A 26,824-nucleotide genomic window follows, 5' to 3' on the forward strand; every position below is an offset into this window, starting at 1 on the left:
GCTATAGACTCTTCTTCACTGGATTTATACAATAGGGTTTGGTTAAGAGGAATAAGAGTATTTTTTAAGGCAATTGTCTCTAACCAATTCTAATTCTCTGTTTGTTCTCCACAGGATATTGTGGTATGGTTCCAGAGTTATATTTGTCCAATTTGTGTGCAATTCATCTGGAAACAAACCAACCTAGTATGGCTAAAATAGCATGTCTGGGTTGAAGATTTTTTCTTTTTAGCAGCACGTAAAATTGCATCTTCTAAATACTTCTGAATAACAATATGGCTAATGTCTGTGATTTTAATTATAAACCTTCCTTAATCTCAACCTTCAAAAAAGTATTCTAGCCTTCAAAGCTCACCCCTGTCAAGTCCCATACATCCTGAAATCCACTTAGATGATGTCCCATCTCACATTCACTCTGCAGCTCATACATCTGAAACGCCACACTCTATAGCTCATTCTGCATTATCCTCAAATGTGCAATGTAGCTAACTGAGGAGCAGGAGAAAGGCTGGAGTGTTACCAGACATGAGCATGTGTTGTTTAACAGACTTATGCTCACAGGAACCCTGCTAGAAAAGGGTTTGCAGCTAGCCCAAACTTAGCCCAGTGCTAAAGCAACCCCCACCACATTATCACACACACACACACACACACCCCCCCGTAAAGCACTTGGGCAGCCCAGTGTATAACCCAACGTGTGCCTGAGCATCGCGGTAACTGAGGATGCTGCGCGGCTGCAGGGACATCCCTTGGATCCAGCATACAAGCCACCAGCTCAAACCCGAAAGGACAGTGACTCCTATTACCTTTATTTTTAAGCTCATGAAACCTCTTCATGTGAAAAGCATGAGACAGCGTGATGTTGTCTAATAAAATGGACAGTACAAACTATGACTTAGCAAAAAAAAAAAAATTTGAATATTTTATGCTTTCACATTTGTCTCTTTTCCATTGAAATTTCCATCACCCTGTAAGTTTAAACATCTCTCATAAATTATTTTTTTATCTTCTTGAAATACACTGTTCAGCTGTCACTCAGAGACAGTTGCTTGACAGTTCAAAGACAATATTACAGTCAGTTGTGGGGAAGATTATCTCTTACTGACAACTGGTATTTTTAAGACATTTGAAATGAGAAAAAAATTAATTCTTTAGTCTCCAAGTTGGCACAATCAATTTATCAGATCTCATGTTGTGGTAAAAATTAGGGTATTTTATCTCTGATGTATTATATTGCAGTGTATAAATAGTTTAGTGAAAAGTAGCTATCAAAATCCGAGTTCAGTGTTTCGCTGTAATTGAAAAATCAGCATATTCTCAATACGTGCAAGTGAGCTCCTACATTTTACTCCTCCCTCTCAGAAACAACTGAACTGAGTGCAGAAATTCAGCTGCTGTTTGGAAAGATGAATGAGTTTTTCCACTTGCTGCCACAAAAGGTGGAAATACAAATCATCAAAATACCCTTAATAACAAAAGATCTTATTGGCTAAAATTAACAAGTTAATAAAAAAGGCTTCTATTTAACTGTTATTTTCTTTCACATGTTTATGTGGTGTGTCAATCAGAATCCAAGATAAAACAGGTAAGCCAAGGTGCCCATGATCAAGAGCTCAAACAGCCATTCTTCAGAGAAACTTGCAATTTTTGTCTTCCTTCCTGACTGCAATGATGAAGTGAGTGATTCCAGTACAACCACTGAGGTTTCTGTAGTTTTTGAATGGTATAAAATTTTGTATGTTTCAGTGCACAAAAGTTTTTGCATTGCATGGTTTAACTGCTGTTCCTCTGTTATCCTGAAACATAGCTAATTCATTATAGGTGAAGCTAATTCATTACAGGTGAAACTGATCCCAGTGCCCTGAGACTGCCAAATTCTTAAGAGCATTTAGTTGAGTTTTCACTCTTTGATTATTACCAATTCAGTGCAAAATACATAGTTTTAAGATGGTTTAAGATTTGCAAGTATTTTGGAAGGCAAAATCAGAATTTATAACCACCTTCAGAATGCAGATAAATGTTACGAAATGAGTAGAATACAGTTTCAGTAAGACCAACTGGAAAGAACTACAGTTTTGTACATATAGCCAACTGCCCAAATACAAGATTGGAAATAGAATCATAAATAGCCAAAGAGCAATTTTGTAGCTTGGCTTGACAGCTGATCACAAACTAAACTCATCAACAACACTGTGCTGTTCAAACAAAAAGAACACCCAGACCTTGTGTTGGGATAGACAATGGTGCGTTACATAGGGCTTGCAAAGTAATATTCTCTCCTAGAAGACCTTGTCCAGCAGTGGACGCCCCAAGGCAAATATGAATCAGAATGGAACAAATATGGAGGGAGCAGTGTATGTTTAGAAAATATGCAAATCTATGAGAAAAGACTTAGAAAATCTAAACTTTTTTCATCCAGGAGTAAGAACACTGAAGTGACGATGCAGTTGCTGCAAAAATGGATTATTTTCAATGCCTGTGGGAATAGGACAAGCAGCAGTGGACTCAAGTAGCAGCAAGGAAGATCACTGGGTTTTTTTAGACACAAGGTAAGCTCTGAGAGTCTGAAAAATAGATGGTATAGAGAGGTTATGGAATCTCCATCGTACAATGTTATAAAAAATAATTATATGGAAATCAGTTGGTAATGGTTCAGCTGGAGCTGAGCCTATCTTAGGTAAGGGGTAAAATAGCTGATTTTCCCAAGTCCCTTCCAACAGCATTCCACTGACTCCTATGGCAAATCTCTGTTGCCAGGAGCCTATGCCACAGGCTTGGGCGCTGACATAACATCAAGAACGTTTTGACAGGCTCTTGTACTTTTGACCAGAACAAAGCACAACACTCCCAAATATCTACTTGAGATTGTATCTTGCTGTTTGAGGCATTAGTGTGGTGAAGATAAAACATATTTCTGTTTGCTGCTACTGCCATAGCAATCTGCAAATTGGTTCTAGCAGAACGTGTGTTCCCACGTGGTTGCATTTTACACTCTCAAATTTTACGATGTGCAGTATTGTGTTCTCCTCCTGTCATCATGGTTTGAGCCATCCGGAGTTACATGTAAGGAAGATTCCCCCGCACACACCACCCACCCATTTGAAACAACAAATCTTAATGCTCTGGCTTCTCAGGTGCAACCAGCTTCTGTGTAGTTTCGTAAGATAGGTAAGGCTCGCTTAACTATTATTCTACACAAAATGTAAAGCTACTTTTTCCTTCTAATAATTTGTATTCTGCAACAAGGTTTTCACTATTTCCATCAAGTGGCCTAAAAGGTATTAGTAAATTAAAATAAGTTTTTCGAAAAGAGGTATATGTGGCCAGGCAAAATAAAATACTGCTTTCTTGGAGCAGTACAGCTTACTGACAAAAAAAAAAAAAACCCTGTATGTTGGAAGTGCCAAGTATCTTGTGAAGCCTTTGAAGATATGAAAATAGAGGACTTTTCACAAGTTGAATAACTAAAAAGCTGTCTGTAGTCAAAAATACTTTGGAAATTAATAGGAGTAATTACTTAGAAATTTCATTAAATGTCAATTCTGGCTTGGTTTTAAACCCTAGCTTGCCTCAGTTTTGCAGAAGGTTTTTATACATCACAGCACTACCCACTCTACAAACTGTATGCCATAGAAAAAGCAGGTCCAAAAAGTAAATCACAGTATAAGTTTGTTGACAAATGAATTTGTAAAAAGAACAGTTTACACCAGAAGGATCAAAGTCAGAGCCTTTATTAAATGTTCCTTCTTTAAACAGACTGCATTTAACCCCCCTTTCGCATTTGTGATTTCTAAGGCTATTTTAAATACTTTGTTTTACAGGGATTTTCAGTCTTCAGAACCGTCACAAGCAGCAAGTTAGCAGTACACAAAAACAATACGCTTTAACTTTCACCGAGTTCTATTCCTGCTTCACAGTGTCTGTGGAAAAGAGCAACAACACTTCCAGTACTGGAGTTTTTGCACAGACCCTGGAAAGGAAATAGGTGTCACCAGAGTTTAAGCCTGATGTGCTCTAGCCGCATCTCACAGATGGCCACAATTTACCAGTATTGATTAGTATATCTGTTTCTTGCGCATTATCTGTTTCAAAAAGGGGACCAAATTTTCAATTTTCAGCTAATGTGGGTCTAATTAAGGCTATTCTGGTATATTTGATACTAAAATACTCTCTGGGAGTCCTTTTCATGAAATCCCATCAGAATTAACATTTTCAAAAATGAAAACATTTAAAATAGGTGTTTGAGTTGAAATGCTGATGCAGCGGTTGGTTCAGTGTTTTCTTGTCTTCTGGAGCTTTATTATCACGTCAGTATAGTGTCATCTATCTGTTCATCAGAGTCAGCCTGGCCAGCCAGCTTCTTCAGCGATCTCCTGCAGCTTTCGTTGAGAAGCTCCAAGCTGGCAGCATCTAGGATCTTGGAAACGGACTGTGGAAGGAAGGCAACACCAATTACCAATTCCTTACGCCATACCATTCAAAATAAGAATAAATGTAAGTGTCTTACAAGCTGTATTTATCTCAAATTTTTCAAACATACCAAAATCCTTCATCTGGTTTTATGATTCCTGACATGGGAACTACCCAAAAGCAGCTAAGTGGTCTGGAAACAGATGTATGAAGTAGTCCATCCTAACTCTATCTAGCACCACTAATGCTGCAGTAGGATTACACAAGTGACAAAGGCAATAAACTAGCAGTCCTAGATAAGGTAACTACAGTGCAGTAAGGGCTTACGGCGTTTTGAAAGCAAGGCTACTATGTTAAACTTGGGAGGTACGTTAAATACCTTGATTTTGGTAATACTGCACTGTACGGTTGTACAGTATCGGTATTGCTTATTTCTTCAAGGCTTAGCATGAGAATACCGATGAAGGCTTAAATGCAAATAGGAATGTCCCACTCCGTCTATTTCGTAAGAGACCGCCAGCACATTCCGAGGCTCCAGGCACAACGCTTAACCATACACAGAGCAACGTGACACAGCCTTTACCAATGATCACATTTCCTTCCATCTCCTACCTCAAGCACTTCTTCTCCTGCTCTCATCTTCAGAAGGTTGACGATAGCTTGGTCGCTGTAGGCTCTTACACTGGTGTTTTTGTCCTTTGTGTTGTCCAGAAGCGCTTTGAGAATTGGTTTAATTGTCTGAGGATCCAGTGATGGAAGATGGTTTTTATTTGCCCACCAGATCATCTTTTCTGCAACTAACTTTATGTCACTGGATGAGTTCTGGAGACACTAAAGGAGACAAAGATGGACTTAAATTCAAATATACCAAGGACAGGTATTTAAAGCAGTAGTTAGATCTTTTTTTCTAATTTAAGTATTTTAAACTATAACAAGAAAAGCAAGCAGTTTTCAACTCACAGGTATGCAAGAGAGAAACTTGTTATCAACAAGTCTGACTAAACTGTAACAGTAAGAGAAGATCAAACCTTGAAAACGACACCTTTTCAAAAGAAAACTTCTAAAAATGTGGCTGACAACAGGGTCACACGCTTCTCTTTCAACTGTCTCAGGAAATGACAATGACCACTAAGTGCAGCAAAAGCTGTGGTGTCAGCACCTCTGTAAAACACGCTCAATCAGCAGCAACAGCCAAGTCAATCTCTGGTTGGAGTATAAGGTGCATTTCAACAGTGTATTTCATTTAAAAATAAAAAAAAATTAGAGCTTTGTATTTTTTATTTACTCTCAACACACTTAAAACATGAAAGCTAACATCTGGATGTCAACTGCATTATTAATACTGTGATAAAGGTATTGTAACAATTGTGATACTCATTTTAATACAATACTATGATATTAATATATAAATGTAGGATTTCAAACAAAAAGTCTGCTTTGAAGAATGATGGCCTGCATCATGTCAACTTGCGTGTTTGGTAGCTTTTCAAGTAAATTGAAAAGAAATTTAAAACCTGACAATGTAATATATTTTGTTTACAATAAAGATGACGGACAAAATAAAAATCACTCTATCCTCCCCTATCTGTTCTAAGACACTGAAAACATCCTGAGGTTCTAATGTTCAAAATTCAGATCCTGTCTACCATGAGGGATACTTTTATGGGGAGGGAAAAAACCAAAAATAAACCCCGCACCAAAAAAAACAGAAAAACCAAGAAAGGAAGGAATTTTGAGATAGAATATTGAAATAGATACGAATTTAAAAAGGTGTTGACTTGAATACTCTCTTTTATGTCAGTCTTCCAGAGCTACTCCCTTCCACAAAAGTGGAAGTCAAAAAGTACTGCAGCAAAACCAGGTAAGGTAAGAGTAGGTGTTTGATGCGTTTCTAACAAAGGCCTTTTGACCTTTAGCAACCTTAAAAAACTGACAATTGCCCCCCACTCTTCTCTGCTGCTCTGCCAGCTGTTTGTGACTGCAAAGGAAAAAATGAATTCATAAGAATCAAAACTGAAGTTTACCACAGAAAGATCAAAAGTCAATTTTCCATATTACAGCAGGGATAGCAGTATTGTCTTCACAACAGCAAAGCAGGCTGATAAAGTGACTCTGTCTGTACTTTGCCACAAAAACACACATCTAGATTTTCAAGGATCGGTATTTAGAGCTTCCCAAGATAAGGCAACTGAGCTTTCAGTTTTCATGCTGGGTTACCATACAGAAATTTGACAGAGAAAGCCACCCATGAGTTAGCTCAAAGAAAGAGTCGGATCACAGGAGAGCGACGCCATGTAGTTCTCATGAAAAGTCTTACCTTAATAAAGAGGTTGGAAAGTTTTGGAGGCAGGTTCCCTCCTCCTTCCATGTGGTATTTCATAAGAAAGCCCATCCCTCTGATACCACTAACTGCAATGGGAATCTTCAACATAAAAGACAAAAATTGGCATTACTACAGCTGAGTTCAACAGCCTTTATAACTAGGCTCGTGGTCTCAGACCTGGTGACCTGCTGGAGAAGGCTAAACAGATCTTTCAAAAAACTGTAGCATACAAAGCAGGAAAACATTAGGTTAATGTTATTGGGTAATACGATGAAAAACTCATAATGTTGACTATGAGCCACATGGAATAAGGTCGCAGACCCCCACAGACACCCCAAGTTCCCTACACCAAATTACTCATTCAACCCTAGATTTAAAATCTTCCTCCTAAAACAAAGTATTTGCACTTCTTGTAAACCTGACCCATGAATGAGAACTTTTAATAGGGGAACAGAAGTGTCATTTACTCCAATAAAAGCTACTCTGCAGTTGAAGATTATCTGATCTTCACCTCCACAGAGATCAGAACTCAAAGAATCAGAACAGTCATGTAATTTCACTATAAAACTGCATCTAGCCAAGGGAGAATCTTCAGGTAGCACTTGGGGATTTTTGTTCTGTTCTGTTTGGTAACAGAGAACCTGCACACCTTTTAAAACTCCCAACAAGCGCTTGCAACAGAACTCGCCCACTCTCACATAGCACTTACCCTGTCAGCAGTGGCATTGCTGAGGATCATCTCCTGAACGCTGTTGTAGTATTTGGGGGAACACAGCCTGCTAGGAGCAACATTTACAGCCACGGAGAGAGCCAGGCTTCGTCCATGTCTCACCATCCAGTCAATGCCAGAGACATCTGCTGCAAATGAAAGAACAGCACAATAGCAAGGTTCCTGCTATCCGTTTCTCTTCCTCTAAGAAAGCTTTTGTCAGTTTGTCAATTTGCTTCCATAAAATGAAGTAATAAGCAGGATCTAAAGCAATGCCTTGCTTCTTCCACTCCTCCCAAAAAGCCACACAAACAGTGCTAAAACACAACACCTCTACCAGACAGGAACACCTTCTGGGCAGGTGTGGAAACCAGACACAAACAGGTGACTCTGTATCGGTCAACCCAGTTATTTCTGATGGTCTCAGTCACATGTAGTCAGGCCCACATCACTTAGTGCATGAAGGAGCTTGGCATTGGAATTACACAAGCTTTGACTCTCTAAAAATTGTAAAAGTCATCTGTAATTTGAAACCAGCTAACAGGTTCCCTTTTTAATCCCACAGAGGAGAGTAATCCCATAGCACTCCCAACCACTATGAGTTCCTACAAAATCCATGTTTTTTTTTCTAACTTAGAGGCAAATTAGTTAATTCCCAAAACCATCTGAAGTCATCAGATGTGGTCTGCAATTAGCATAAGCCAATCTAAGATCACAGTGTCATCAAAAAAGGTGGAATGGCCCTCCCGTCCACCCTGCCTGAACATCCTGTCACCTCCCATCCTCTCTGTGTCAGGACTAGCAATCACTCAGCCATGCCGGTACTTTCATCAACTCATCTGAAAACAAATCCAGAAAAAAAAGTATGGGTAACCCCAAATTACAACCACTACCCCGTGCTAAACTGTGTACCAGGGTGTTCAAATGAACAGCCATGAGTGAGGAAAAGCACAAGAAAATCTAGAGTAGACATTCAGTTTTAAGACAAAGAGGAAGAACCTAAATAATTAGTCACAAAGTTTGCCAAAACCAATGGCTAAGAAGGTGTCTTGCCCTGCTTTCAGAATCGTTCCAGTCACTGTAAACAGCTTCACCTACCCAGTAAGTGCTGGTGGAGAACAGTACTGAGCTCCTCTTCTGACAGAAATGCGCACAGTTCTGCTAAGCAGCCAGCTGAGGCCATGCGGGTGGCATCCTAACAAGGAAAGGAAGAAAAGAGTAACACCAGTTGAGCTCAATACACACCAGAGATAAGGAGCAAGAACAGCAAGTGACAGAAGAGGGTATGAAATAAAAAGAGGAGAAAATAAATATTATTAGTTGTATTTCACTCCTACTACCTGTGGATTTCTGTCAGTTCACAAGGTTTCTTGTACATAATGGAACTTAAAGCCAAATCCAGAGTCAAAAAAGACAGCAGAGACCGAAGAATTACAGACCATATATAAATTCTAATTCGTTAAATGGAAAAGTCATAAAGACGAAAGTGAATGTTTTAAAAGGCGTGTTAAAGACTTTAGATTCACAGTCTAGAAAGTAAGCATTACTTCTAGCCATCTCTACGTTATCTCTGTGATAAACTCGTGCTACTTTTAATTCAGAACTTCCAGGCTTTTGTTGTTTTGGCTTGCTTATGTGACCTTCTCATCACTACTCCTCTCCACCCTGAAACTTACAATCCAGTGGGAATTTTTCAGTTCTTCTATTTCTAGCATGCCAACACTTGCATGTCTATGTTGCACAGATTAAGACATAAGGAAGAAACTACTGGATGATTAATTTTAATCTCACAGATGATACTGTTGTTATCTGCCATATACAGAAGACCCTGTATTAAACTTGGAGAGCTTCTTGCTCGTTGGAGAAAAATCTGACATTATCTGAAAAATTTCTGATACTAAATGATAAACCCCACCTGAGAGCCTACAAACACATATGTGCATATAGTGAAGGCATTGCAGGTTTTCTCCAAGACAAAAAAATCCTGACTTCAGAGCTGTCTCAAACATGCTGGTGAGGAGCTGCAGGTCAAACCCACATATATGGTTGCTAAGGAAACATTAAAGTCACAGATTTTCAGAGTTACCAGTGATTGGCTAGGGATCTCTAATTCTTGCACCTGACTCTCAGCTAACACACTGCAAGGCTCCAACAAGATCGATTTTACAGACTGTATTCAGTTTAGTGAGCAATGCCCAACCACATGCTTCTTTATATAAGTTTCTTTCCACTCTATCATTAGTAATTTCCCCCAGAAGTTATTTTAGAAAATACTTGTTAGAAAGTTCAGATCTAAAATTTAAGAATAAGACTGTCTACAGCAGGGATCCTTTGCAGCTGGCTGAAGCAGTACCTCATCATGTCCCAGCATCCCTAGAAGCACCGTGCTGATATTCTTCCTAATTGCAGCATCAACTTTTGCACCAGCTCCTCGTGTTACAAACCGCAGAGCTTGCAGCATCGTGTCCCTAGAAGTGATCACAACTTACAGTCAGACATTGCTTCTCCCCCCATCCTAAAGAAGAAGTTGAGCTCTGGATACAGCAATTACACCAATAGGCCTTACAGTTTAGGAGACTGATACTCTCTCTGCACTGCTGAAAACTCCATGCTAGAGAGTATTACCGTGTTTGTGTACTTGTGTCTGTCTGTTACAATGTAAATATTTTCTGACTATTCAAACATTAAAAAAATTCTCAGATCAGGAAGTTAATTTCTTAGGGATCTGTGCACTCGGGATACTAGAACAGCTGCATTACTTCAGGTCAGACTGACAATTGATATAGTCTTGTATCTGACAGTGGGCTGCAGTGGGTTGCTGGGGGCATGTGCAGGAGAGAGAACTGGGCAGATGCCAAGCAATGCTTCCCCTGGTATGCTGCCACAGCTCAGCTTCTGACCCAGGCAGTCCCTATGCATCCTATGCAAAGAATCTGCATTCTTTGGTTTACAACTCTTGATTAACAGTCAACTGCTTTCACGAATAAGTAAATCTTACTCTCAGAATTAAGGGGAGAAAAAAAAAAAAAAAGAAATTCTACACAAATAGCTGTAATGCTTTTTCATTCATCCTTGCCCTTTCTTTCGTCTTTAATAAGCAGGAAGGTCTGAGGTATCACCTACAGCTTACCTGATGGCAGAGTCATCACTGGAACGAATTCCATTCAGTAGCTCCGTAAAGAGAGGATCCACTTTTACATGGATGACAATGAGTTTACCGAGAGCATCAGCAGCTTTAAGGCGAACAGCACGGTTTGAGTCTTGTAGAGCTTTGGTGAAGGTTGTTTGCAGTTGGGGCAAAAACGGTTTCAGGGCAATCTCAACCTATACCAGCGATGAAAGAAGGGAAACTGGTGCAGTCAAGTCTGAAACAGTGGCTAGAAAGCAAAGCCTGAAAACAGCATGATCTCTTCTATAGCAGTTATTATCACAAATAGCCCTTACTCAGATGTAACACACTACTAAAATAGGAAAAGCATGAAAAAGTGTTTTACCATGCAATTTTTATCCCTTTCAAATCTAAGCTTATTTTCTGTATACTGAAATACAAGGGTAATGTTGTTGAAAGACTTTATGCCATCACGAACAGCCTTTTGTACACAGAGCACTAAATAAAAGCTCGGCTCAGTTCAAATACATAAGATGATCATCTTTGGACTTAACATTTCACAAAAATGGTGGACACAGGAAAGAAATTAATTACATGGTAGTTTTTAATCATTTGAAAGTGTGAAAGCAATATTTCTGTGAGGTCCAGAAATTGAAGCATTGGGGGCTCTTTTGGTAGGCCAGAAGCTGCTGGAAGAATCCTATCCAGTTACAGTGCCATTGCTAAATATCAAATCCACACCAGCAGACATCCTAGCTGCATTTACATGAACAGCAACAGATATTGCTGAAGGTTACCATGGAAAATGTTCACAAACCACAGTCAATTACTTTGAATCTTACCTTGGCTAGAAGAAGGCTTAATGTTTCAAGCAGAGCCACCTTGACATTCCAGCTGAACCGATCTCCCAAGATCCGAATAAGTGGCCCAGTAATGCTCACCACAGATGGTTTAAGAGCTTCAGCAGAAGTCAGCTTAATAACTAGCCCTAAGGCCTTTGCTGCCTCCTCCTTCTGCTCTGGATTACCAGTTAGAACACCTTCCCGCAGCACCAGGAGTATGGAAGTCACTCCCTGTCACGAAAATTGGGTAAGAAAGCTTAGAAGCTAAGATGCAAAAAATACATATCTTATTTTTGTTCCTGTTATACACCAGATGCACAGACTTGGAGAGTTTCTCTCAATTTCCTGTTGACCTTCAGCTGCCTGCTTCCACATTTACAGAGCTACTTTTATTTGGTTTGATTTCATGCATCTACGCCTTACTAAGCCAGCTGCTATGAGAAAAGTGGTGGTGGCTCAGGGAATTTTTAAACCAGAGAAATCTGGCACAGAAGTCCAGCTCTACTCCCCCACAAAGCAGCCAGCAACCATGACTTACATGCATAACAGAACTGTCAAAGATCTTGTTACAAGAGGAGTCTTCTGTAGGGTTACTCAGGAGCAGCAGTAAGCTACAAAAAGTCTCTCCAACATACAGGTTTGGAATGCCCCCATGGTCACTGTTTCTAATAGCTATAAAGTCATATCAATGAGTTCCTGCAAAAGGTGGGTATTATGGCTGTGATGAATCCATGCTCATTCTGATCCTTTACCTTCTTAGGAATACAGAATCCTGGCACATGCTCGCCTTTGGCCTCATTCCCAACAATCCGGATATCCTTGTGCAGGTCCTCAATGAGAGCAAGCTGGTTCCCAGCATCTAATTTCTGCAGGAGAACAGTAAGACAAAGATGAGGCCAACACGGCAACCAGCTATTCTTTGTGAATTCTTCTCAGGTGTGTCAAGAGAAGACACCTGTTTCCTGCCTCCTCCAAAGACCTGGCTACTGGCTCACAATGCTGAAGTCAAGGTCAGCTTTCCACTCTTTGCAGCACTCGCAAATGTAAATGTAGTTTACAATCAAAACAGAAGGTTCAATTTAGGCAGTATTTTACCAGCTATCCCTGTTTTCTCCTTGCCAGGCATTACCATTGTAACCTTTTTCAGCTGCCTCTCACCTTGGTGATGGAATTAAGCGCATCCCAGCTTTCATTCAGAACTACAGGGTTGGTATCATTAAATAGACGTATCAAGCCTGAAACCAAGCTCTTCAGATGACCAGTGTAGTCTGCTTTTGTCTTGGAGCAGTAGATGTTCAGAATGACAGCTGCTGCCTGTCTCATTCCCAGCTCAGGGCTGCGTGTAGCTTCTAGTAAATCTTCAGTTATAATTCTTTGTCCAGCATCATCTTCCACAGACAGGATTACAGACTGGCAGTTTGCCATCTCCTAGAGTCCAAATTAACTTTATGTTAACTCTCAAATAGAACAAAGCCAGATTTAGCCCCAGGTTTCCCCATGTTATCCACAGCATTATGTCTTAGAGAAATACTGAAACATCCCACTTGCTAATCGTTTCTCTTAATGAGAAAATAGCTGGTCACATCACCATTAAAGGCTCGATTCAGTCCTGGAGCAGAGATAGCTATATAACCAACTCTCAAAATTTAATAAGTGACCAAACACTGCTGAACTGATTGCTGCACAGGTTGCTCTCCAGCTGCAGAAGGGCTAATTTACAGAAATTAGAGTAGCTAGGCCTCCCCATCTTACTAACCCCTCAGAGACTGTGGGTACTGTCAGATAACTTTTTTTTAATTTAGGTAGTTAAATGCTGTGTGTCATAAAACTAATTACAAGCACATCTGTGGGTACCTTAGAGATCTCCAGGCAGACCTGGGGCTAGAAGCTGAGCTAATGGGCATCTACAGCAGACAGACAGACAGACAGACAACAGGACTCTGTCACTAACATTCCTAATTCACCAACTTATGTACATGTCTATCTGCAATCACAACTCCAGGATGTTCTCTGGAGTCCAAATACCAGATGTTTTGGAAAGCAGTACAGAAGGAGTGCTGCATGCAAAATTGGAGATTTCCTCCCTTCAGCTCCTTAATCTCTCAGTCTTCTATACCAAGAATAAATACAAAGTTAACTAGACACTCTGGCAGTTCTCCAAGAATAAGTAAACTGAGAATTGTATCTTGTTGCAGGCCAAAGAGACTTTTACATGGATACAAATAGATTTGGAAAGCATACGTTTTTCAACTCACAATATGCCACCAGGCAAAAAGACTCATCCTGAAGAAGCTAATGGACTGAATTAAAACACGCAATCTGTGAATCTAGAGAACACGGACTCTGTGCTGGGAAGTAAACCCGAAGCACTATCTTCAGGCAACCTGTCATAACAAAGAGCTGAGCCATGCTACTTGCCAGTTGCTCTTCACTGGTCCCCAGCTTCTCTTTCAGTGCAGACATCATAGCAGGCAGGATGACACTCAAGTGCCGTGTCAGAGCGTCCCCTGCCACTGATGAGAGGAAAGCTAGCACGCGAGTGTTCACAGGCGGAGTCGTCAGCTAAAAAAAAAAAAAAAAAAAAAAAACCAAACAAAAAACTGAGACAAGCAGAAAGGTTTTTGAGAATGAATCTCAATTCATCTACAACATGAAAAATTTCTAAGCATAAATGCATCACAACCCAAATGACAATATTTTGAGCACAAAATCAGAAGAAAATCTCAAACAATGCTCTTCCTTTTGGCTTATCAGTCCAAAGAAAACTGGCAGCAAGCAGAGGAAAAAGCACAGTTCTGAAGTTTAAAATTTTTTCCAATTGTACCTTTGGCACCAAATATGGCAGCACCACACGGCTCTTGACAGCCATAACTTGTTTAAGACCATCCACAGCAAAGTCAGATGTCTCTTCATTATCCTAGAGGCAAAGAGAAAGTTATAAACCTGAGAGATGATTTGTTACACACCAAGCTAAACCCTATTTCAAGTGACAATTTCCCATGTGCTCATATAACCAACACACAAGTCTTTCTATGCAAAAATGCTCTCATACTATATAGCGAAAACCCAAACCAAGTTCTTGGGTCACATCAGAAAGATCTTCCGTATCAGGAATGGCGGCCAAACAACTTAAGCGGGTGACAAAGGCAATTCCCTAGCAGAGCCAGATATAGCAATTCTTAGGCCTATGCTTTAGCCACAAGACCTTCCCTACCGATGGCTAGGATGACTCCATGGAGACAAAACAGAGCTGCCATTCCTTGGAAGGTCTGCCACTACAATCCTGCTTCTCATTTAAGCTAATTATTCAAAACCTGTCCCATAACATCATTAATCAAGTTGTTAACTAATGTTGAGCAATGCTCACCAGCTGCTTCAGCAAAAATGGCAGGATATCTTCAAGAGCTTGATGTCCAATTGTTGAGTGCAACTGTTCAAATGTTTTAGCTGCAGCCTCTCTGACTTCTTCCAGAGGGTCACACAGCGCTTTTCTCACTGTAGGAACTAGTGACTCAGAGAAAAGCAGTACCTAAAGATGTAGAGATGAAATTACAGAATAAAGTACAGCAGACACACGCATCTCAGTAAAGTACCTAACAACAGAAACTAAATTGCTGTTTTCCTGAAATATGTTGGAAGCAAACCAGGATTAATCAACATAAATATCTGCAGTGCTAAGGTGACCTAGTGGATGATCTCTATTATTATATCTCATAAAAGTCAGAACTGTGTAATGTTTTAAATTTACCAACAGATACAAATGCATACATTTGCCTGAACACCAACTCATGTTAGTTATAAGGCCTGAATTCAGTCCGGAAAACAAGTCCAGCAGTAGCTGTATTATTCTGTCTCAACTGCAATACCTGTATCATAACATAAATATCTAGAAAACTGGAGATTTTACCTTCCACATTTAACTTACCGCATCCCTGCTGGTAGATTTCATTATCTCACTCAATCCAATGCAGACTCCTTGCCTCTCATCACTCTTGTCTGACCTCAGTCCATCTTCCAGAATAGGAATGATTTCAGGAAGGATCTTCTCTCCTAACTTTCGGACAAGGTCTCCTAATGTCCGTGCTGCAACCTGTCCCCCAAAATTTATTCATTAACTATTTTCCTGTTTTATAAAACTTAAGAAGGTGAACTGTGAGCAGATGCTAACTTTTGACCATAAACTACTGTTCATAGTATAGACAGAGTAGTAGGAATGGAAACACTACTATTATAAGTAACCACAGAAAAACAGTTTTACTGTCATCACAGTTGCCTTCAGCAAAGAGAAAACTCAGACACACTCATGCTCAGAACAGTTAAATTAACGACAGCTTTAGAGTGATTTATAGAAAAGAATTATCCTGTGTTCTTCAGGAATTAATTTATATGGTCACCTGCAGTAACAGGAAGGCATTACTCAATTTCTCACCGTTCGCTTATCTGCACAAGTACTGGCCAAGAATTTCAGCAGAAGCCCAAACAGGGTTGGCAAGATTTCACGCAGCGTGCGAGGAGTATTTGAGACTACAATCTTCCAGACATGTAAGGAGGCTTGACGCACTACCAGCTGGGTGTCAGAGCGTCCCATGTACAGCCCTGCCAGCACCCTGTTCCTCCTCTCCACACCAAGAGCATTAATAATAGCCTGAAAAGAAACAGAAACAAAATTGTATTATCCACTCCTGAAACTTATAAAAAGAAGAAAATACATGATTATTCAATATGTCTTTCTAGTAGGCTTTCCATGCTGATTTAAAAAAAGGGGGGGGGGGGGGGGGGCGGGGAGCACAACAAACAAGAATAGCTTTACCTTGTTTGACTGGGCTGTTCCAAAGTTGTCATCCTCTGAGGCAGTTTCTGTTGTCATTTTTCCAGTGACTCCCGAGATATGGAATAGAAGATCTCCAAGGAGCTGAACTGAGCTAAACCTGGCATCAGGAGCAAGTCAATTGTTAGAAACAGGGTATTCAGGCAGTACCTGTCCAAATATGACAGTATGTCAAATACAGAGGTGAGCAAAATGCAAGGCAAAGAGCTAGGTCAGCACTGAAATGCTGCATGGACTGATAGGGAAGATCAGTCTGCCTACATGACTGAAAAGAAGCATACTAAAGAGAAAGGGAAGGAATGAATTCCAAACTGGAAGGGGCTGAGAGAATTCCTGTATCAAAGCAACGAATCAGGGAATAGCCTGGACTCTGAAAAGGAACAAGACATTGCCAGTATCTGTCTCAACCCAAAAGATACTCACCTGGGGTAAGCGCACTCATCAGCACTCAGCTGACACAAGCCTTTTAGTACAACTAATTTTTGAGCAATTGCTATTAGCTGTGAGTGCTCCACTGCACATTTTCACACACAGGGGAGCAATAACTTACTCAGCATTTTGAAAAATGAAAAACAATATATGAGGGCTAAATATTGCCACATCAACTGCTTTGGAAGTGCTTTTCAGAGTCACTGCCAGAATTAACAATCTAGTAGGAATGCTTTGCAGGTACCAAGAAACCTGATCCAAGTCTGGCAAGGCTTTGCAGACTCAGTGTTATAAGGCATCACATTCAAATCAACAAGCAAAAAGAGAGACTTGCTTTTGCTTCCCAGGAGGTCTCTGCATTTGCTTGAGGAGCAACACAGAGTCTAAATCACACCAGTTTTCCAACCATGGAAGAGAAGTGTCTGTGGATAAGATGGTTATCCCTTACCTTATCCTCCACAAGTCATCAAACAGGCCATCCTCAAGCTGTGGCAGGAGAAGTGCAATGGCAGTCTCGGCATACATACTTATGATTCTCTGGCCAGCGCGCAGGGCAGTGTCCCGCACAAACTCATTCTCGTCTGCCAGTGCCTGAACAGAGAGAGAGAAGTGTCTGTGAAAGCTGGGGTTTTTTCAGCACAATATACAAAACCAACAGGAGGAAAACAAAATGATGTTTCCTCTCTCAGCCATGAAAAGTAAATGAACTATAGAGTTGTGAATGCACAAAGGTGATTTCAAGAAATTACTAGTGACTACAAACAAAAGACAGCAAGCAAGTAACTTGGAACAAGAAATAATTTATAATTTAAATTCTTTTATATTTTGTGTAGTCCAGCAAAGCTGGACAAGTCTCTGCATGTTTCACAATTACTGTAAATGATGCTTAAAATACTGTAGAGCCTTCTATTTATCCTCTAATAATAAAACTCTTCAGGCCTTTGCTACGTACCTTAAGGATACAAGGAATGATGGGACCAACATAGGGAGTGAACTTGTCTCCAAAGGTAATTGGCAGGTAGTTGAACATCATGATATAACCATCTCGAACATGTGGAGCAATATCCACTTTACTGGCAGTAGCTACAATCTCTGGCATAAGTTTCTCCAGCTTTTCTACCCCCAAACCAGCCATAACTTCAGCCAGACCTGGGGAAAAAAGCAGGTAACATAGCTGATAAACACAAGAAAGAACAAGCTAATCCTGATTTAACCCAAGAAAGTCTGAGGTCAGTATTCAGACACAGCTGTCCTCACCTTGAGCAGCACCAGATCGATCCACTGAGCTCTGCTCATATGTCAGCGTCTCCATCAGCCATGGCAACAAATCCTCAAAGCATGATTCTCCCATACCCTTCACCATGGCTCCCAGTGCCTTTGCAGACACTGTACGCACCTAACAGACAAGACAACAGAGATTTGCAAAATATCCAGTCAAAGTTACCAAGACAGATGTGTCAGACTGATTACAGATCTACAGAAGATCGGGACAAAGTCTAACCTAATGCACTGAAAGACAAACTGTATTTGTACAAAAGACTTACCTCAGGTACAGGGTCCAACAGAGATGCCTTCAGTCCAGGAGTCACACTGGGTAGGTAAGGAGCCAGATCCTGAAACAAAGAGCCCGCAGAGTAAGAACTAGATTCAAAACAAGAAAGAAATCTGTCACCTTCATGTAAAGGGCATTCAGCCCTTTACTATTAGCAATCAATCTTAACATCCTGAGAGTTTAATCAGTTGATTCCACAATCCTGCAAATAAGCACACTGAATTGTTCTGCAAGTCCAAGAAACACCACCAGCTCTGTACAGACCACTCAAAACCTTTTTGATGTTCACCCACAACCCAGCACCTTGTATCTAAGGGAAATGCAACACTTAACATTTACACAAGGTTTAAAGGTAGAGATTATCAGCACAAAAATTAAACACAGATCTTTAGCCTACAGTGAGGTTCTACAAATACTTTTCAAACAAACTCTGGATCCATTTGTAAGCAGCTGCTCTGGGTTTCACTGGTTTTGCTTGTTTGTTTGTTAAGGCATTTCTTACATGGTAAAAATTACAAGACCTTTTTGCAGGGATAAATCTGGTATTAACTAGATGACCAAAGTACAAAGCTGACAGTCTTAAGCATCTGAAAATTGTCACTGTCTTTATAGCCATTATCTGTTCATTTACATACATTTCATTAAAGCAGCTGCGTGGATTCTAATATTGTCTACCTTAACAGCAAAATCCCAAAACCAAATAAATTCTCTCCAGTGCTTGCTCTGTTACCTCCTACACAGTAACTACAGCATACAGTTAGAGAGCATTTTTAGCACTGTACCTTCTGATCAGTCAGGGAGTACATGTTTCCAATGATCTGGGCAGCCATTTTCCTGGTGTCTGTGGAACGATCTTGAAAAGCTCTCTGAACAATCGGCATGATCAGTGCTAAGGATGGCGCATCAATGAAATGGACAAATTTGGTATCCAGGAGAGTCTGCAGACACTTCTGGGTCTTCCTGGAGGGGTCAGTGAGAGCATCCAACAGAACTGGAGTGATTGCTGAACATTTTTAAAAAGGAGAGAAAAGACTTTATTCGTACATAAAATAAAAAACACATGTCAGGGTGAGCTGCTGTTCTCTCATGGGATGTTTTAGATCCTTCTAAAGCAACTAGCAGCACAGGGACAGAGGAAACCCTATTAACACTAGCTGACAAAATGGATAGGAGCATTCAGAAAGCCTTGAAGCAGACAGCTGCTGTTAAGATTTCATGTTATACTTTTCTAGGAGTAGTTTCATTTCTATAGAAGTTTCAATTTAATCCTAAATGTTGTGAACATAAACCTTGCTATTATAAACCATGCTCATGTCAGGACATTAGAGATACAGACAGTTCTTACCCAGGATCTCTGGATTCCTGATGACAGACCCAATCTGCCTGAGAGCTTGCTGACCTGCATTCTGCACCTTCACATGAGAATCTGTGAGCACTTCAGTAAGTTTTGGCACAATATTGGGTAAGCAGGAAGAGAGCTGTTTGGGAGCACAGTACGCCATAGCCCCCAGCAGTTCCACCGATCCTGTGCATGAAATACACAAAAAGAAAGAAAAAAAAAAAAGAGAGAGAAAAAAAGACAAAACACAAAACAATACACAGCATTAAGAAGACATATGAGAAGATGATCACATTTACCTCAAACTCAAATCTACCAGTTGGAGAACACAGAGAATGGCTGAAATGCATTAAGCCACTCTATGCCACTTAAAGACACCAAATTTTTTTTTTTTTCCCCTTTTTGTACCAGGGAAAAGAAGGAGGGGAGGAAACTTCCAGCTTCTGGAGTGCTTCTAGAGAGATGGGGGGTAAAAAGTATCCCTTGAATCTGCTGGGGGAAAAAAGTTGCTCAAACGTGTCAGGGAACTCATTTGTATTTCAAAAGCTGCAAGTTCCACAGTCCCTTATGGGACAATAAACTATCACAGCCTTCTGCAGGGATGAAGGAATAAACAAGGGGAAAGACAGCGAAGGGAACTCTGGGTTACCCTCAATCATGTCAGTCAGATCAGTCCATACCAGCTTTGGTTCTCCAAGATTCCTCTTCTAGTGCTGCAAGAAGTGATGGCAAAACCAGCTTCACTCCATGAGTGCTCAAGTTGCTCATCACGGCTTTGGCACAGTCGTCTGCAGCCTCCAAGGAGAAGAGACCATTTACAAGCTGTGTCACAATGCATGTTTTCTCCTTCCTCAGAGATTCAATGGGAACAAAGCCTTCACATAAAATAGTGTCTAAGTACAATGATGCAGCTAGCCAAGTTGCTCCCAATTAATGGCCAATGAAATAATGCTTTTGGTTATTAAAACGATCGAACTGTATTAGTGGTATCTCAAGGGATAGATCCACCTTCTCAATTTGCCTAGTTACAAACAGTATTCATATCTATTCCATTTTGGTTTTCTGTTAACACTCTGTTCTCAGAAATTTAAAGCATTTTACCTCTCGCACGTACTGGTTCCCATCTCCAAAACAAAGCAGCAAGTGAGGTAGCACATGAACTACATAGGGCTCAAAGAGCTTTCCAAGCATGCTGCAGAGCATCTCAAAGGCAAACAGAGCCCCTAAAGAAACAAAAAGGACAGTCAGAAGAAAATACAACTTCATTTAAAGGGGATCGAAAGGAAGATACAAGTTGCCAAATATCTGTAGAATTTCTCCAAAAGCACTCAAATCTCACAGCTGAAAGTCTCTTGCCTTCTTGCACTTGTGGCTAGTGCTGTAGTGGGGATTTCTGGTCTCAGAAAGGACAAGAAGCCCAGTAGCATTAAAAACATGTAACAGTCCTCTGAGTCCTACCTTAGGTAAGCAAAAATAAGGACAGGAGACATCCAGCAGCAAAAGGAACAAGTAGGCTGTGCAAGCCCCTCTGGACCAGCTGGAGTGGAATATGTACAGCTCTCTTCCTGCTCAGAAAGCTCAGGAGCCCACCTAGCAACACCTGCCTTTGAAAACAGGAGGGAGGGGCGCAAGCACGTTGTCTAGGACTAGACACCCTTCCTCCACCACAATGCCAGTAAAGCGATTTTAGAACACTATACACAATCAATGGCCTCATGACAGACACTCCCCATTTCTTTCTCTGCAAACTTTAGTAAAATAAATGTAGATAAAGCAAGCACAGGGTTCAGGTATCATTTGATCTGACCACAATGGTAGTAGATACAAGAGAAATCTGAAGTATTTGGAAAGGAAAAGAGCTTTTGTCCCTTACCCTCACGCCGACGGAAGTTCTTCTTGTCCTGGATAGCATCGGTCAGTGTGGTCATCATCTCCTGCTGCTTGAGAGAGAGGATGCCAAGGCCTTTCACCAGGCCTGCCAGCCCATAAGCTGCACCTTTGCGCTCAGCATACTTATCAGACTCTAAAAGCAACTGCATTAGCTTCTGTATCATTCCTCCTGCATCCTCCTTAATTGCAGGCACCAGAGGTGGTAAACAGCTTGCCACTGACTCCTGAACCTGTAAAACAATCCACTAGCTATCAGATCACAAAATATTCACCACCAACACAACTTCCCCATAGACCGCACCCACAATGACAGCTTTCTGTCACCAGAGCCATTCTTCATCCGAGATCCCTAAAAGTATCGTAGTGTTAACCTGCCTCTGCGTGGAACATGAGAATTCCTCCAGGAAGGCACCTACCTGCTGAGATGGTGTGGACAAGGCTGCTATCAGTTTGCCAACAATTGGTTTCACCTTAGGGTCACTCTTGTCCAGATGTTTTGCCAGTGAACCCATCAGAATGACCACACTCTGCCTGACAGCATCATAACTGGCATCATTAGGAGCATTTTTCAGGAATTCTTCAAACACTGGCAAGAGAGAGTTAACATTGTCCTGAAAAACAAAACCACAGAACTTGCCACTAGATTTCACTCAGAATGAGATTTGCTATGCTCAGTGGACATGTTTGTTCTTCTCTGAGCCAACAAAGTGAACAATCACACTGTATTTATGGTTCATTTAATGTGTCACATATCACATAAAACCTTGTGCCATCCCAACAGGCAACAAACATTTCCTGCTACAAGGAAGTTAGCTCTTAAAAATTAGATCCCCCAAACCTGCCAGCATGATGTTCTGCCAGAAGTAATGCAAGCTACTAGGTAAGACTGGTAGCCTAAGCATCGGTGCCTGCTCTTTTGCTTGCTCCATTTGCAAAGGGAGAACAGAAAGATAAAACAAACTTCACATGGCTTTTCTAAGAAACAGAAGGGAAAAATTAATAATATGAAAATACTCCAATTGTCTTGGGCTTAACAGGAATGCAGAGGGCTGTTCAGAAGAGGTGACTGGCACATACGAGGAAATCAGAAGCTAAGCAATTTACACCCTGCACACCTCCCCCATCTAACGCTGCTGGAAAAGGGCTAGCAGTGAGAAGGATGGTCCTCAATTCTCTGAATGACTTCAGTTGTTTTCAGTTAAATTAAGCCAACTATCAGCAAGCTTTCATATTTTCCTTTGCATGACGCCTGAAAAGGAATTCTCACCTTCCCAGGATTAGAAGATCTATGGTGTGACTTGACTTTTACTGGTCTAGTTTTATACCATTTTAACTCCAGTGATTCAGGGCTATTTCTTTTTTATAGCAATGACAGGGAAGAACTACACTTAGTCAACACCAGTCACTAATAGAACAACTCCGGACACACAAAAATTCCTACTACATGAAAGTTTTCAGCTGTTAAAAGTAACAGCAACCTCTAAGAAATAAAACAAACAAACAAATAAATCTATGGGCTCCAACACAGTATTTACATTTTCATTCCATCTTTTTCCACTGCTAGAGAGAGAAACATTCAGACTTACTTTGCCATGAGTGTTGAGCGTTGAAAGAGCTGCATCTAACATGCACTTCCTGACTTCAGGGCTGCGATCATTCAGGGCATCCGGTACAAAAAACTGAAAGAGGGGCTTCACCTGAGAACTGTCCAGATGCTGTGAGAGCTTGTTGAGGGCCAAAGCTATGCCACACCTGTAAAGATGGTGAGCTTGTGAGCTTACTGACTTTTCACAGAATTTGCTTGAGGTGACAGTCACATTTGCTATCAGCAGTACATAGCAGAAATTAAGAGAGAGAACCATTACGAAACCAAAGAGCTTCAGAGTTTCCAACCTACGTGCATTTCATTACATAACCCTATGCTGCACGTTCCCAAAAGGACAACAATCCTCCAGCCATATAATGACCTTTATCCCGATTAAGCATTACAGATACATGGTCCAATAAAGACAGACATCAGGATCACTTCATCTACTGCTGAAATACAGCAGCTTTACAACAAGGTACATCAGCACTAAAGAACAGATTAGCTTAAGACAGGTAGCGAACAAGATGATCTCCTATTATACCTGTATAGGGCATACAAGTAGACAAAAAGTAATTATCCAAACTGGAATTTGTCCAGCTCATTAAGGCTCCCACTGCTGCTCTTGAAACAATCGACTGCCCATACAGAGGTGGGAATACAGTAAGATAAGATAAAAATCAGACAGTCTGAGAGGGAAAGACTCTGTTCTTATCAGAAGGACATAGAGAAGACAGCACCCAATATTTTGATGGAGCTGAGAGCATTTCAGTTTGGCCTGCCCAGCCTGCTGGGGGGTACAAATATTCTCTACCAGAAGGACGCATGAAACCAGCAGGTCAATACAACTGCCTATATTTTGTTCCTTTAACATTCCCTTATTTCTCTGCTGCCTGAACTTATAGACTCATAGAATCATTTAGGTTGGAAAAGACCTTTAAGATCATGCAGTCCAACCATTAATCTAACACTACCAAGTCCACCACTAAACCAGGTAAGGGTAGAGTAATAATTTCATGTTTCCTGGCTTGGTGGCTGGATTATTTTTTAATGAAAGTAAAACTAGGAATCATTAAGGTTGGAAAGGATGTCTAAGATCATCAGTCCAACCATCAACCCAACACTACCATGCCCACTAAACCACATCCCAAAGTGCCACGTCTATCCATTTTTTTAAACACCTCCAGGGATGGCGACTCCACCACCTCTCTGGGCAGCCTGGTCCAATGTTTGACTACCCTTTCTGTGAAGAAATTTTTCCTAATATCCAATCTAAACCTCCCTTGATGCAGCTTGAGCCCATTTCCTCTCGTCCTATTGCTAACTACTTGGAAGAAGAGACCAACACCCACCTCACTACAACCTCCTTTCAGGTAGTTGTAGAGAGCAATAAGGTCTCCCCTCAGCCTCCTCTTCTCCAGACTAAACAACCCCAGTTCCCTCAGCCGCTCCTCATAAGGCCTGTGCTCCAGACCCTTCACCACCTTTGTTGCCCTTCTCTGAACATGCTCCAGCACCTCAGTGTCCTTCTGGTATTGAGGGGCCCAAAACTGGACACAGTATTCCAGGTGCGGCCTCACCAGTGCTGAGTACAGGGGGACAATCACTTCCCTGCTCCTGCTGGCCACACTATTCCTGATACAAGCCAGGATGCTGTTGGCCTTCTTGGCCACCTGGGCACACAGCTGGCTCATGTTCAGCTGGCTGTCGACTAACGCTCCCAGGTCCTTTTTGGCCAGGCAGCTTTCCAGCCACTCTTCCCCAAGCCTGTAGCATTGCATGGGGTTGTTGTGACCGAAATGCAGGACCCGGCACTTGGCCTTGTTGAACCTCATACAGTTGGCCTCAGCCCATCAATCCAGCCTGTCCAGGTCCCTCTGCAGGGCCATCCTACCCTCCAGCAGATCGACACTCCCACCCAGCCTGGTGTCATCTGCAAACTTACTGAGGGCACACTCAATCCCCCCATCCAGATCGTTGATAAAGATATTAAACAAGACTGGCCTCAAAACAGAGCCCTGGGGAACACCACTTGTGACCGGTCACCAACTGGATTTAACTCCATTCACCACAAGTCTCTGGGCTCAGCCACCCAGCCAGTTTTTTACCCAGCAAAGGGTACACCTGCCTAGGCCATGAGCTGCCAGCTTCCTTCGGAGAATGCTGTGGGAGATGGTGTCAAAGGCTTTACTAAAGTCCAGGTAGATGACGTCCACAGCCTTTCCCTCATCCACCAGGCGGGTCACCAGGTCATAGAAGGAGATCAGGTTGGTCAAGCAGGACCTGCCTTTCATGAACCCATGCTGGCTGGGCCTGACCCCCTGGTTGACCTGCACATGCCTGTTGAGTGTACTCAAGATGAACCGCTCCATAATCATCCCCAGCACCGAGGTCAAGCTGACAGGCCTGTAGTTCCCCAGATCCTCTTTCTGGCCCTTCTTGTAGAAGCAACTTCTAAACAAAAATCTAGAAAATCTCATTTGGAAGCACAGGAAGTGATGAGATCAATCTGAAGATGACTGTACCTTGCTTCCCACTGGTCAGGCGGTGATTCAGATATCACTCGTCCCAAAGCATCCAAAACTGGAGGTGGCCTCTGGAAGGAGAAAAAATTTCAGAATGCCTTTTCCAAGGACACACACACAGAGAATGCTGTCAGCCATACCTGCAATGCCATTTTATAATACTGCACAGAGGTATGATAGCACTAGCAGAAGAGCACGGTAAAAAACCAAGCAGAGGGCTAGCTTAGGCCCAAAAAGACTTAGACTGACCCTGCTCTGCCACAGTCTTCCTGCATCACCTAAGGCATATCTTTCACCTGTACAACGGTGCCATTACTGGCTGATAACATGAGGCTCAAGACATTAAAGACTGTGATAAGCTCAAACACAGCAACAGTAGGCTTCATGCACATCCTCAAGACAGACAAAAGGAAAAGTGATTAATAAAAAGTACAAAATAAAGCACAACCTTGTGCCTGTCAACACCTTAGGACAAGAGTACTTACATAGAGCTTCTCCTGGTAAATCTCTGTAAGTTTATTCATGACCTCTGCTGCTTTTTTTTGATACTGAGCTACAGCTCTGGAAAGAGCTTCAGCACCTGCTTGTCGCACTGCTTCTTCATGGTAGATGACATCTTTGATCAGCAGAGAACAGAGGTCAGGCTGTAGCTCCAGACCCATGGACTCCCACAGCCTGCAGCACACACAAAGAGGTGACTGATCACCATTCAGCAAGAGAAGCCACTGCTATATGCAATATCAGGGTGACCTAAAGCTGCCCTCCACCTGTGGGAGGCAAAGCCCCTGCCAGCGGAGCTCCATGAGGTGAGAGGGAGATCCCCTTACAATCCAATCAGCCAGGAAACTCTTACCTCTCTGCCAACTTCTGAATCTCATCTTCCACATCAAACTTTACTACCCAAAGGCGACGCAACAGGTTCAGTCCATTCTTTTCATCACTGTCTGGGGTTGGTAGAACCATTTGTAGCTCCATCAGTCCCTGAATTAGTTTACAGAAGAATCAGTGCAAGGATCTGATTTTAGAAACAGATGCTTTAAAACAGTTAAAACCTTTGCCAAGTCAAGCTCTCAGTGGTTGGAAGTGTCAAAATTCTTGTTTGCTTGCGCAGTACGCTGCCCATGCAGATCAAAGACTTCCTGTTGCTAATAGGTGAGATGGTGAAACTCAAGAATAGCGCTCCATGGGCAGGTTGCAGAGAGGCAACTAGGCACCAGGTTGTGCTCTGCTGGCTACAATCTTCTCTGCTTCTAAGTACAGAGAAGCCAGCTCAGGTGAGCTAA

At 41.6% G+C, this 26,824-nt stretch overlaps 1 protein-coding gene across 1 annotated transcript in view; it reads right to left on the minus strand.

Moving 5' to 3' along the window:
- Positions 1-3,715: 3,715 nt before the first annotated feature.
- GCN1 (GCN1 activator of EIF2AK4) overlaps positions 3,716-26,824 on the minus strand; it is a 46,039-nt gene continuing 22,930 nt past the window's right edge. The window contains exons 29-58 of the mRNA XM_075719247.1: positions 26,395-26,522; positions 26,027-26,216; positions 25,542-25,612; positions 23,018-23,183; positions 21,848-22,042; positions 21,415-21,661; positions 20,643-20,764; positions 20,222-20,336; positions 19,548-19,727; positions 18,985-19,205; positions 18,195-18,263; positions 17,908-18,046; positions 17,603-17,799; positions 17,099-17,241; positions 16,204-16,321; positions 15,823-16,038; positions 15,319-15,483; positions 14,761-14,922; positions 14,218-14,310; positions 13,812-13,955; positions 12,552-12,821; positions 12,146-12,259; positions 11,394-11,624; positions 10,573-10,766; positions 9,796-9,910; positions 8,541-8,637; positions 7,443-7,591; positions 6,728-6,832; positions 5,023-5,241; positions 3,716-4,429 (exon numbers count right to left, since the gene is read on the minus strand). Coding sequence (XP_075575362.1) covers positions 4,304-4,429; positions 5,023-5,241; positions 6,728-6,832; positions 7,443-7,591; positions 8,541-8,637; positions 9,796-9,910; positions 10,573-10,766; positions 11,394-11,624; positions 12,146-12,259; positions 12,552-12,821; positions 13,812-13,955; positions 14,218-14,310; positions 14,761-14,922; positions 15,319-15,483; positions 15,823-16,038; positions 16,204-16,321; positions 17,099-17,241; positions 17,603-17,799; positions 17,908-18,046; positions 18,195-18,263; positions 18,985-19,205; positions 19,548-19,727; positions 20,222-20,336; positions 20,643-20,764; positions 21,415-21,661; positions 21,848-22,042; positions 23,018-23,183; positions 25,542-25,612; positions 26,027-26,216; positions 26,395-26,522 — 4,701 coding nt within the window. The 3' untranslated portion in view covers positions 3,716-4,303. The remainder of the gene's footprint in view (positions 4,430-5,022; positions 5,242-6,727; positions 6,833-7,442; positions 7,592-8,540; positions 8,638-9,795; positions 9,911-10,572; positions 10,767-11,393; positions 11,625-12,145; positions 12,260-12,551; positions 12,822-13,811; positions 13,956-14,217; positions 14,311-14,760; positions 14,923-15,318; positions 15,484-15,822; positions 16,039-16,203; positions 16,322-17,098; positions 17,242-17,602; positions 17,800-17,907; positions 18,047-18,194; positions 18,264-18,984; positions 19,206-19,547; positions 19,728-20,221; positions 20,337-20,642; positions 20,765-21,414; positions 21,662-21,847; positions 22,043-23,017; positions 23,184-25,541; positions 25,613-26,026; positions 26,217-26,394; positions 26,523-26,824) is intronic.

This window comes from Pelecanus crispus, chromosome 11 (genome assembly GCF_030463565.1).
Source record: "Pelecanus crispus isolate bPelCri1 chromosome 11, bPelCri1.pri, whole genome shotgun sequence".
NCBI classification, from domain to species: Eukaryota; Metazoa; Chordata; class Aves; order Pelecaniformes; family Pelecanidae; genus Pelecanus; species Pelecanus crispus.